Raw genomic sequence first — 13,323 nt, forward strand, 5'->3', positions numbered from 1 at the left:
GAAGACAACAGCAGGACAATTACATGCTCATCAACTGGAGAGTTTTAAGACAAATTGCTTGGTTCATGCTATAAAAATGGAGAATAGCACTCACTGTATCTAATATGTAATTCCTGACTAGGCATGTCCCTACCATTCAGCCTATCCTGTTCTCCTTTGCTGAAGGTCTCAATCATTTTTTGCTTTAATCAATCCAGTTCTGCATTAATTCAGTCTGAAACATGCCTGCTTTCTCCCTTAAAAAAAACAAAAAAAAAAAAACAGCTTGATATGTTCCCTTTAGGAATATCCTTGATTTTCTTTCCCCATTCTGAGATTTCTGAGATGGGAGAGGATGGGGTAAAACCACTTGGCTGAAAAACCAGAGTGTGCCACTGGGGAAATTTCATTTCACTTACTCAAAAAGGACATTTCATTTTCATTAATGTGTATCTCTGGGTTCCATGTACACACATAAATGCATCCACATAGGTAATGGACAGATGAACAGAGTTCATCCACCTAACAAACAATCTAACAAACAAGAGGAGCCTGTGCACACTGTTCCACTTCTCCCCAAAGCAGCAAAAAAGAACATGAAGTGGTGAAATTTCCCCCCCATACTGGTACTTCCAAAAGCTCTTTTGAAGAGCTTTGCCTTCTGCAATCACCCCAGGAAGGTTTATCACAATCACAACCCCGACCTGTCACACCTGCCCTGGCAGCTCAGAGCACTGAAGCCACTTCCAGAGCTCCCTGTTCTCCCCAGAAAACCAACAAGTCCTGCTCAGCCTGTGCAAGCAGGTGCCACTGCAGAACATGCAACAAGCATCCTCCAGTCCCACACATGGAAACCAGGCTGCCACAGAGACACAGCAACCCCACAGGTTGCCAGTGGGCAGCTTCCAGTCAGAACATTTTACCAGCACCACATCAGTAATTTCTCATCATTTCCAGCTTCTCCTAGACATTGCAGATTCCTCAGTTCCAGCACGGATGGAAAGGCTGCAGCAGCCCCCATCACCCCAAGTCATTCTCCCTCAGAGAGTCCTGTTTCAAGGCATGCTCAGGTGATGGGTAAGGCCACATATTCACCTCCCCTTCTAAGTGCAACTGAAACCACCTTTGAAGCCTGCCTTTCAGGCTATTCTTCCACGAGCCAACAGAATCAATGCCCAATTTCCAAGAGCCCAAAGACTTGTGGTTAGCTCAGCAGCCCCTGGAGGCTCTAGGGCTGCTGCACACCAGAAGCTGCTATCATCAGCTCATCCATCATCACCCCTTTGGATGGGAACAGAGATGATGAACACAGGAAGAAGTGAAAAGAAGTCCAACCAAGCCAGGGGACGTGATGCAGCCTGTACCAACAAGTTAGGAGGTGGCAGTCATAAAGTGAGAGCACCTTGACTGCTCTTCTGTGAGATCTGTCTGTACACATCCCCTTACCCTCACAATTCAAGGCAATGGGAGTTCAAGGAACCTTATCCCTCCCAGGATACTATTGGGATAGAGCTCCCAAAGAAACTGGCATGATGGTCCCACCAAGTGATATTATCCCCCAAATATTTCCCCAAAGGAAATACAAGAAGGTACATGAATACAGGAAGATCAATTATATACATAACTATACAGTGCAATTATATATATAATTATACACTGTATATATATATAAAAAAAAATAAAAATCACATAACAGACACCTCTAAACATACATAGATATTATATATAGAATTATACTACATGTACTGATAAACTTCTACCATATATATATTTCCTGACAAAATTATTAATTGTTGCTTACAAAATCAATAAAGCCTGGCCCAATTTGCTCCCAAACCTGTAAAGTAAATGCAAAGGGAGCACAAAATGCACACAAATCAGCTGACTGAGGTTCTGCCACAACACAACTGCCATCTGTGGAGCCCACTCCAATATCTTATCTCTGATATTTAAAGGGCAGCAGAGCTATAGAAATTGACTGGTGTATATGTACCCAGACAACACAGATAGCAAATGGCAGCCCAAGGAAAAAGCTAAGGAAAACACATTTAGAGCTATTTAATAAATTTAATAAACCTGAATAGACTGCAGCAGAGGGAGGGGAAATAAGGTGGTGACATGACTATGAAAAGAAGGCGGATATTATAGAGTTTATAATATTACTATTAAACTTTCTGAAGTTGAAAAACTCCAGGTATCTTTTGAAATCCCATTACCTCACCTGATGATCTCAGCTAAAGAGAAATAATTAGTTTCAAACAATGTATTCTTAAAAAAAATACAAAAAATACAGAATTAGAATAAGAACTTGCTAAGTTTAAGCATGTAGCATGTAATGGGAACAGCAGCTTTTAAACATGTAGCTCTTGGCACAAAACACCTTGAACTGTATATTTTTAAATAGCTGCTGCAGGCTAAAGGTCAGGAAGTATTACAGGACTTCCCTGTAAACACCCATCTTCCTCCTTGGCCCTTCCATTCCAGTTAGGAATTTTCTTTTTTCTTTGGTAACTATCCTGTTTGCATGATAAGAGTCAGGCTGCCAGTCCCATTAGTACAATTAGTGGTCACAGTGACCACCAGATAAACATCTCCACTAGCAACATTCTGAAAGTTGTCTTTTGATGCCAAGTAAGAAAAAAAACAACAAAAAAAGCACAAGCTATTGGGTACCCATGGCTTAATAGCCAGCGTTCCTGGATCCAATCTCACCACCACAGATTAGCTGTCTGGAAGAGGAGCTCTTACAGCTGTTTACAAGATGTCTCAGAAGCAAGATCTATTGCTTTACCCTTTCCCTTCTGGGCACCAACTGCCTTGCTGGAAAAGAACAACCCATGAATGCTATTACACTGTCAGGCAGCAGCGTGGTGTTTGTGGAATTACGAGGTTTTCCCTGGAGAAATGCAACTGTGCTTACCAGTGAAAACTCCAGTGAAACAGACCTGGAGAGCCAATGGTTTGGGCACCCCGCAAGACCCAGCCAAGCCAGAGGGAAGCCACCTTCACCCCACATCCATCTCCATCCCCAAGCCCATCCTCTGCCCTGGAGCTGGCAGCTGCCCCAGGCAGGGCTGGCAGGAGGAAGGATGGGAACAGCAGAAGAAACAGAGCCTGAATCCTCAGCTCAGCAACACCAGCTGGAGCTGGAAGGTGAAGTAAGTGCTCAAAAGGGAACAGGGATAGCCACATTAGAGGAATAAGGGTCAGCAGGGAACAGAACAGCATCACCGCTGGCCATGCCCATCGAGAGGTTCAAGATCATCCACTGCTCTGGGGTTCTCACACCCCAAAAACTGGCTCCTGACACAGCAGCTGTGCCAGCCTGGTTTTCAGATTTTTCCATGCATCTGAAAGCATCCACACTTCTCTCCTGAACACCTAGGACAGGCACTAAGCAGGCAATTGCTTTCTATGCATGAGACATTATTAGGTCTTTCACACACCTTGTTCTCTAGAAATTTTAAGTCTACTTGATAAGACATATTGGATTGTATATATAAATCTAAACTCATGAGCAGCCCCTAGGGAGCAGGGGGAGGTATTTGCAATTCCTCACAAACAAGGAGGCACAACTGAATTATGGGTGAGCAGCTTCAGCATCAAGACAAGGATATATTTTCCCTCTGAAGTGCTCAGTTATTCTGTCCAACTCATGGCACTGATGCCAGAGCATGGGTCACCCCCCCAAAATGACACAACAGATTCAGAAAGGAGAATTGTCATTGTTACAGACAAAGAGCCCCTGCCAGGCCACACAACAAGGGACACGTAGCAGGACACTAGCCAGGAGCTTGGGGCTTTTTAGGGAGAGAGCTTTGGAGCAAAGGCTCCCTGCAACACAGAGCCCATGCAGGGACCCAGCATCCACCAAAAACAAGAAGGTAATTGAAGGGACAGAAGGACTGAAGGAACAGTGCTGCTCTGTTGAGGGTATGTGGGGGCCAGTGGGGTCAAAGTCTTATTTCCTATGATGTCAAAGAGCAGAGGAGTCACATACACCCAAAATACACTCGGCATGGAGCATCCTCTGCCCTCACCCACCCCTCGTGCCACGCATCAGGAACAGGCAAGGTGAGAAAAGAGCTCCCTTCCAACACTACAAAAAGCATGAAAGACAAACGAGGTGTGCCCACCTACCTCCTTGGAGCACCAGGCACACTTGGGATGGATGAGGAGACACTCTTCACAGGACGTGGCGCTTCCACTGGTGCACAGATTGAGACCTTCAACAAAAGAGAACAGGATGGGCTGAATGGTTATTCCACTCCAAAACAGTGTTTAGCGGAGTTCTGAGACATTCTTAAAGTTAAACACACTGTAAATTCAAACAAGAGCAAATAATCTCCCAGGAGCCTAAAAGGCAGGAGAAGCTATAAGCCTCTCTTCATCTGTAAGAAGGTCTTGTTTTCTTTTCCTTCCCTAAGGCAAATGAAAAGGGCAGAAACTTGCTTTGGGGTGCTGAGAACCTCTAAAATATGACTGAATCTGGTGATTTTTCTTTAGTTTTTTTCAATGGTGTCTGATTAATCAAAGAGTCCAGCTACTCATCTGCCTCATCAAATATTCCTATTGCTGTGGACAGAAGGCAATAACTGTTTGACCAGTCTGAAACATGGAGCTGGCTGTCCAAAATCCCTTGAGATGACTTTTAAAATCACATCTTTGCACATATCTTCTCATTTTTTCTAGCTGAATATATGAGGGGGGCCTCTTCCCATAATTTTCATACTAAAGCACTTTTAAAACACACTCATCTCCCCTTCCCACATGGGTGATTCTCACATTGGACTCATGTTACTGTAAATTACTTTTATGTCACTACAAGAGACATTTCCACAGGATATCCAGGTTATGCTGTGCAGTGTGTTTGCACTGGGACACATCCAAAGCAGCAGGGGTGGCAGACACCGAGGGCTCTCCCTGCCAGTGATCCCAGCAGGGGCATCAGCCAGGCTGGTGCTCTTTGCTCCTGGATTGCTGGTGCCCAGCAGCACAAGGGGTCCCAAGCAGGTTTTACTTGCAAAATCCACAATTTGCACTTTGGGCTTTAAAAATGAAGTGGAACCACACAAGTAAAGCTGAAGCAGACATCAGTGGCATGGGCTTTGAATGCAGCAGCTTGTTCAAGCGTGCCTGTGGCTATGAATGTGCCCTTCCATACCACTGATGGCCCAGCTCCCCCGGGTGCAGCTATTAACTTCTACTGCCAATAAATGATTAAAGAAATCTTCAGCTGAGGTTCCAGCACAGAGGCTGCGCGCTCCAAATGAAACGCCTCAGGCTTGAACTCCCAGTCTGCTATTTTTTCCAACCCAAATGTCAATAAAAGCATTGTCAGGCCTCTATTTTCAGCCAGTTGCATCTGCAGATACCGGCGCACCACGCTGCTACTGGGTGTAATCTGCAGATTCCCAGACTTGCCAAGAGCTGAAGAGTCCCATGAAGTTTTCTCCTGACCCAGGAACTTTCTGCCATGAGAGCTTTGGAAGAAGGATTTTTGCTGAATCCCGTGTGAATATTGCACCAAGAGATGGAAAGCCGTGGCTGCCTGGGTCGCTCCCATAAGGGGCTGAGCTGTGAGCACAGGAAGCAGTGAATCAAACTGGACAGCTGGAGGAAAACCTATCGTGCCCTGGACTAAAAACAAAAAGAGGATAAGGAGGTCCTGTCAATCATTCTGAGTCATCACAGAGGCCTGACCGTGCCAGAGCCCTGCACTGAGGGCTTCTGCTGCCCGCAAGGTGGATAATTCTAACCCCAGAGAGCCAAGCCCTGCACTCTCTCTATGGCTCTCATTCAAACAGGCTCCTTGGGCTCATTCATACCAAACAAGAGCCTTCTTAAGAGTGTGGGTTTTTTTTTTTTCCTTCTGGCTGTTGCCACATCCCCAGGCATTTCATTCCTGGTTCGCATTCAGAAGTTATATTCCAGCTCCTGGACATTGCAAGAGCTCAAAAGATAAATGGGTAGTATGAACCAAAATGTAACTTCTTCAACTGAGTTAAAATTTAGACAGCAATTAACACTTGAATTCGCAAACCCTACAACATGTCTCAAAGCCTCTCCTTGAGAGCTGCTGCTCTGGCAGCTGTGCACAGAGTAACCCAGCAAAAATAATGGGCTTTATGTAGCAAATACTTGCATTTGTACCCTGGCTACCCAGCCCTGGCTCTCCCACAGCTTCACTTGCCCATCTGCATGGAAATATTTACCTCCATTCCCGACTGCTGGATTTTTGAGAGTTTACTTAGTCACAGTAATAGCTGAATGAGAACCAAGGTCTCCTCCTTCCCCTGCGTGCCATGACCAAAGCAGCCCACGCTCCTGTGGCCAGCCATGGGGTGACATTCCTCCTGGTGGCAGCTTTTGAAGTTTCCAAGTATGCTTTTCTTTCCACTCTGTAGCAGTACTAAACAATTTCCAGCATTGTTGTGAAAACAGAGCCTTGTGAAGTCCTCCAATTTTAGACTGAAACCTGAGCTTTTTGAGTTGGAGTAGAAACACACTGGATTTTCCAGATGCAAATCTTGCTGTGCTCGATTCAGTGCAGTCCTGAATCAGGCAGAGGAAGGACCTGATGATGCTCATGCCAGTGCAGATCCTTGCATATGCTGGGGCAAATCACCCAGTGAGACTGGAAGGAACTCAGTCTGCTCTTTGGACTGTGATACATTTAATGAAACCACTCCTGAAAAATCAGCTAAACTTCTTATAATGGGGAGAATTCCATCCAGGATTTAGCTGGGATTACTCTGGAGGTAAATAATCCACCCTGCTGGATTGCTAAACTGCACAGCCCACATACAGTCCTTCATAATGATGTCACTGACTCCTAAGCCCTGCACCCTATTTATTTTGCACAGTAGTGTCCAGCAAGCACAAAGAGCATCTCCAAATTACATCCTTCCCTTGGACTGAGCTGCAGGAGCACTCAAAGAAGTAGAAGACAGTGTATCCCACTAGACAGCAGAGATTTTAGTACATCAAACTACAGATGCAGAGATAGGAAACTCTGATGAAAGGTACTCAGCAAATTTACTCATAGAGATGCTCCAGGCAATCAGACCTCAGTTTAAACCTGTTCTGCAAGAAATCCTAGTTTGGGCAGCTCCTCAAACAGAGGTGAATGTACTGGCTTGCTTAGGGAAGACAGAAAAAAAAAAAATAAAAAATTGATGCACTTTATACAGCTAAGCATGAAAAAGCAGCATTTTATCTGTGCTTGCAAGAAGCATTTTAAGAGACTCGAGATGGTCTGCTGCAATACTGCACCATCAATTCCATGTATCAGGCACACACACAAAAAAATAAAGTTAAGGAAACCTCTTCTGAGCCTTTGCAGTCATATGCTACAGCACTCTGCAAGATGAGTCTCTTCGTAAGATTACTCATTAAAATATCAAGCACTGAGAGTAAGTACTGGAATAGTGGACTTAGGCATTTTGTGGGCTTCCTTTCTATAAAAAAGTTTCCCCGAGTGCTCAGAGAGGGGAGAAATTCTATTTCCAGTACTGCTGGAGCGGATTACAAACTGCACTGCAGTTCACGCGTGTGTGTGCAGAAACAGAGAGCATCCCCACGGGGGACAAGGACCTCTCTCCCTCTGGGTGCCACGCAGACGGGGGGAGACGGTACAAGGTGCAAATGAGCAATGATACAAGGTGCGAGAGTGGAGAGCGGTCACCGACAGTGCGACAGCCTGTGTGTGGCTTTCTGCTGCTACTCCTCATGCCATTAACACCCAGCGCTCAGGCAAACATCCCGGGGAAGTGCTTATCCCTGAACAGGAGTGGCTGCAGCCGCTTCCATTAGGAATATATATATATAGAGAGAGAGAGAGGCGCATAAATACCATTTCCATGCTTTTTAAGGCTAAGGTGCAACACCCCGCGGCTGCAGCCCGTGCCCCGCAGCGCTGCCGGAGCGCGGGTCCTCGCCGCCCGCAAGCGGGGACACGGCGGGAGGGGACCGGGAGAGCGCGGAGAGCCCCGGCAGCGGCCAGCCCCGGCCGCGGGGACCGCGGGGACAGCGGGGACAGCGGGGACAGCGGGGACAGCGGGGACCGCGGGGACAGCGGGGACAGCGGGGACAGCGGGGACAGCGGGGGCAGCGGGGACCGTGGGGACAGCGGGGACAGCGGGGGCAGTGGGGACCGCGGGGACCGCGGGGACAGTGGGGACAGCGGGGACCCGCGTCCCGCCGGCTGCGGGCGCACGGCAAAGCGGGCGCCGGGGGGAGGCAGCGGGAAGGGGAGCGAGAGGAGGGGAGAAGGCAGACGGTAAGGCAGAGCACCGAGGCGGGTCTGGGGGACAAGCCGCCTTCCGGAGCGGCGTTCGCAGGGCCCGGGGCGGCGGCAGCGGAGCGGCCCTTACCTCTGCCGGGCTGCAGCGGGGCGGCCAGGAGGAGGAGGCGGAGGAGGAGGAGCGGGGGGGGCCGGCGGGCGGCGGCGGGGGCCGGCAGTCCCCCTCGGCGGGGCATGGTGCGGCGGCCGGGGCGGCCGGGCTGCCCTTCCCGGCCGGGCCCTCCCCGCCGCCTTTTGTGCGGCCGCGGCGGCGGCGGCGGGAGGAGGAGGCGGGGGCGGCGCCGCGGAGCTGCCCGGGGGCGGCGGGACGGGACGGGACGGGGCGGTGTGCGGCTCCCCGTGCCCGTGCTCCGTGTGTCCCTGTGTCCGTGTGTCTGTCCCGCTCCCGAGGGTGCGCTGCCGCCTCCCCGCCCCGCGCAGGGAGGCGTAGCCCCGAACGCTGCGGAGCGGGAGCCGCGGCACGGCCGGGCCCACGGACACGGACACGCACACGGACAGCACAGGCTGCCTCTGCACGTGTGGCCCACGGACAGGCACAGCCGGACACGCACGGCGTGCCCAGACACACGGACACGGGCACGCACGCAGAGGTACCCGCGGGCACACGAGCAGTGCGCGCCCTCCTCTCCCGCTCGCAGCGGGGCTTGCGCTCATTCCCCACGGGTCACTGCCCGCTCTTACGTGGCGTTTTTCCTGCTTCGGGGATTCTCTCTGTGCAAACAGACTCTGTTCGTTTTCCGAAGGGCGCTTGGAGCCAGGGCACCCGGGCAGCGCTGCGCTCGCTGTCTGGCGGCTTTTTGGCACGGTCCACGCCCCCACCGCCTGGGACATCAACACTTCGGACCGTCGGGTTTATGATCGTGTTTGCGTTGCCGGAGAGCTCTCTGTATTCTTCTGCTTTTTAAATAAATCAAAGATCATCCCCAGAGCTGATCACTGATTTTTAAAGAAGGTAACAGGTAACTCACCCATGACTTGCAGACCTTCATGACACCCTCATGTCTACTAGATCTTACCATCAGATTTTGCTTAAAACACAGATGTTGTGTTGCTGTTCTCGGACAGAAGTGATTAACTGTAATGCCACCTGCCAAAATTTCCCCTTACTTGCATTGATTTCCAACGCTGCTTTCACAAACCTTGCTGGTTTCTTCAACCTCTTCATACACCGGGAGAAATCAGGTTTGGGTTTAAAGTGACTATTTGTTGATTTAGGAAATACACACTGACAAAAGTTGTAACATTTTAACTGTCCCAGTGCAGCTAAATCAAACCAAGTCCTGGTGTGGCTGTAGGGGCATCACAACTTGCCCCCCGCTTGCAACCAATGCAAAAATATCACTAAATACCTCATCGACACTTCTGCCATGGTAGGAGTGTGGTACGTGGGACAGGCAGTAACCTAAAAGCTGCCCTCGAGCTGTTGGCTGTGCATGGAGAATGGGACAGCATCAGGTCTCCCTGTTACCCCAAAAACACAATAAGGTGCATGCTGTTCCCATTTTTTAATAGTAAAATTAATACTGGCCATTTTGGGACTGACCTGGACATGCAAGATGTGGTGTGTGGGGACTTCAAAACAGGTTGTTCCTCTGTGGAATATTTTTAATATTCCTGTGAAGAAAAAAAAAGAAAGTGAAATGCAGATCCCACACTTGCAAGAGATAAAGTATAAAATATATGCTCATATATAAAATATGAGCATTGCTGCCCAGAGAAGCCTTGTGTAGACCTAGAAGTCCCTTCTTTGATCTTCTGGCCATGCCCAAGTACCCCAAGACACAACTACAACTGTAAATATCCATGGACAGACTCATGTTTGGGAGCTTTAAACCATTCCTGGCAGTAGGAGCAGGGAGATGCTCAGCTCTGGTCCCTGTGTCCTGCCATGCTGCCCCAGGAGCACTGGATGAAAGAGCAGATGCACAGGGGCAAGTGGTGAATGAGCAAGGGGGAAAAAGGAAAAGCAGAGCCTTGGGGTAAAGAAACTACTTGGAGGGAAGGAAGCCACCTTCTGAGACTCAACTGTGGCATCTCAAGGAGCAGAGAAAAGGGCTTGAGGAAGCAGGCAGTGCTTTCAGAAGGAATGCATTTCAGCAGGACGAGAGCCAGGCGAGGCGTAGGAGCTCCCCAGTCACTGGCTATATTTAGCTGGGCTCAGCTGAGGCTGGGCTCTCTCTTTCTGCAGGCGCCTGTGGCACTGGGACAAGCACCTGGTGCTCGCCATGCTCAGGCTGTTCCCATCCCACAGGCCCCATGAGAAACCCCCATGAGAAGGGGGAAGGTCAGGAGCTGCTACTATGCACTTTCTGAGCGGTAAAATGTTGTCAATGCTCAACATCTGCTATCAGTCATCGTGTTTTTCAAGCCAAACCCTTTGAAGGTCCCGCAGAGTCACAGGCGGTTTATCCCATCCCAGTATAACACCACTGACCAACAGACCACAGTGTGGTGTGTACAGGGAAAGACCCCTGGAGCCACAGGGAAGTGCTGTGCCTTCCCTGATGAGAAGAGTGTAAATACCCTTCTCTGAAGCTGGTGCTGTTCTTTTACCCCACATGCAGCAGCAAAAGGTAATTGTACTAATGGCCAAGTGAGCAGCTGTAACACGGAGGGGGAATTAGTGGTAAAGGAGGAGGGCAGCTCAGTTCCAGAGAAAGCAGGCAGTCTTGTGTCCCTGAGGTTGGCCATGGACCAAGAAATGAGGCATGAGCAGAGGCAATGTGTGGCCTGAAATGAGATCCACAGAGAAGGTGTTGGTATAAACCCCTCCTGCTTGGAGTGACAATGTGTCATGTGTAGTTGTTGTCTGGAGTCAGGGATGGGGTGGCAGTAGACACCTCGAAGAAGGATTGCCTTCATATATGAAACCAGACAATCCCTTGATCTTCCTCCTGGGATTCCCTTGTTCTGAATAAGGGCTTGAGAAAAAAAGCTTTTAATGCCCATGTCTCAGCAATATTATTATGTAGTCAGTAGGTGAGTTTGAGGCAGCACCAAGATTTTGGGAAGAGAACTGAAAAAAGGGCTCTGTTTTCTGGGTATTGTGAAAGGATGACTTACAACAAAATCTGCCTTGATTTCCAGGAACAGCCGCCACCACAGCCTGGCTCTTTTCTCTCTCTACTATTGTGTCTCCTGTCTACAAAATGCCATTCTTGAGGATCACATAGTCCATGAGACTGAGATCCCTCAGGTTCCTTCAAATCTGCCACAGGGGCCCTTGGACTTGGGTTTTCACTATCCTTGCACAGTTTTGCTGTTACAGAGAGAGGAAAATCCCTGTCTGGAAAGGCCTGATCTTTATGTTCACTTTCTTATCACTTACACTTTAACCCGTGGCTAAAGCAGGACATAAACCCAGGGTATCTGACCTGGGCATTTGAAAGTGATGTAATTATAAGTTGATTCTGACTCCAACAGATTCTTTGGCTCTTTTATCATCAGCTAAAGCAAATAAAATCCTTTATCTGAGATATTCCAGGTGCTCTACAGATATGCTTTCATTGTATCTTCCTTATAGCAGAAAGGGTGGATAAAAGCATCTGAGTCACATCTAGATGACTGCCATGGCACTAAAGAGGTTCTGGATTGTCAGTGGTGATTCCTTCCTCCCTCTGCACAAGTCTGAGCCACTCCCAGGCCTTTAGACAAAGCCACAGCCTCTTTCAGGGAAGAGAAGCTCCACCTCTGCCTTAGGGTTTCACAAAATACAGCCAATCTCCAGCAGCAAAATCCTGGGGCTTCTCTGACTTTCTCCCATTTCTAGACTCTGTGGCATAAGTTTAGGTTTGCTACTTCCTAGCAGCTCCAGCTGGAAGAAATATCATGTCTGGATGTAATTCATTACAGCCACATTATTTGGTATAACTCATCCATCCACTGTATTTGCAGTAAGTTCAGGATCCCAGGCACAGCTCTCTAGTGTGCAAGAAAGACCAGCTAAGACATCTAAGATTGTCTGTTTCCAGAAGTCAGATGGCTGGATGGGGAATCCAGGTGCAGCCTGGTTTTGGGCACCATTGGTGCAGGTCCTGAACATCCCCCAGTCCTTTGGTCCCAGCAACTCTCCATACAACAAGGGAGGACCAAACTGGAATTCAGATGGTGAAAAAAAAACTGGACTGATTTATGGTTTTAATAAAAAGGAGTTTTAGGAGAACTAGGGTCAAACTGGGGTGTAGGATCAGGGATGTGAAATAAAAGGCAAACTCATTTGAACTTTGGAAGCCTCCACCATGTTACAAACAGTTCTTGTACTACAAAAACACTTACTTTTCCTTTCCAGGTCCTCACCATGCTGTTTGCTGGTTCCTCCTGGCTGTGCCACGATGGGAAATACGAGAGGAGAGACTTAAGTTGTGGGCATGCAGCTTTGCCATCCCCACACTGCTTCCTCCCACAGACCAGGCTGCTGGGGTTTTCACTACCATGGAAAAAGTTTGTCTCCTTCTTTTTCCAAGGAAGCTATAAAAAAAAAAAAAATACAATTCACACAAAATTCTTGTTAGTAACAGGCAACTACCATATGCCAAAAATTACAACCATAAATTTAATCCTGTTTTTATTCTCTGGCTAAAGATGCAGCACATGTTGCTGCTGCCTGCTATAAAAATAGATATTTTTACCATCTAAGGACCAACCTCTGTTCTCAGACACTCAGGAGCAATACTACTCCCAAACAACTCCTGACCTGCTGAAGAGAGCATTGCAACACTTCTGGGAAGCGGAGAACAGCACCTAAAGTGGTTTTGCCAAGTTTTGACTAATAGATGAAAAAAAAGGCAGAGTTCAGAATAAATCTCTGAGCCAGCCCATACCTGAAGCTGCTGGGCTGGAAAGTGAGGGAAGTACAAGGGGGAGGCTTTCCTCATGCCTCTATGGTACATAAAGTTGAGACAAGGATGCTGAAGCCAGACCAAACCTGGCCAAGTTTTGGTGTGCCTGCAGCCCCTGGAGCAGGCTGGGAGGCACTGGGCTGCCTGCGAGGCTGTTTACAGGAGGGGCTCACTGATGTGCTGAACTCAAAAGGAGGATGG

The 13,323-nt window shown here is 48.5% G+C and overlaps 1 protein-coding gene across 10 annotated transcripts in view; it reads right to left on the reverse strand.

Annotated features, from left to right (window-relative positions):
- Nucleotides 1-13,323, reverse strand: part of ITGB5 (integrin subunit beta 5) — a 64,720-nt gene that overhangs the window by 47,180 nt on the left and 4,217 nt on the right. Inside the window, exons 3-6 of one of the 10 annotated variants that reach the window (XM_086897902.1) lie at nt 12,715-12,751; nt 12,560-12,605; nt 9,828-9,898; nt 4,120-4,205 (exon numbers count right to left, since the gene is read on the reverse strand). Coding sequence is in view for 1 of the 10 variants with exons in the window: in XM_086897895.1 (XP_086754021.1) it covers nt 4,120-4,205; nt 8,355-8,460 (192 nt within the window). In the remaining 9 variants the exon portion in view is untranslated. Of the gene's footprint in view, nt 1-4,119; nt 4,206-8,354; nt 8,505-8,965; nt 9,177-9,827; nt 9,899-10,295; nt 10,981-12,559; nt 12,752-13,323 lie in introns of those variants that run through there. The other 9 variants (XM_086897900.1, XM_086897898.1, XM_086897903.1 and 6 more) reach the window with 9 other exon arrangements.

Source organism: Cyanistes caeruleus, chromosome 7 (genome assembly GCF_971803275.1).
Source record: "Cyanistes caeruleus chromosome 7, bCyaCae1.hap1.1, whole genome shotgun sequence".
Taxonomy (NCBI): Eukaryota; Metazoa; Chordata; class Aves; order Passeriformes; family Paridae; genus Cyanistes; species Cyanistes caeruleus.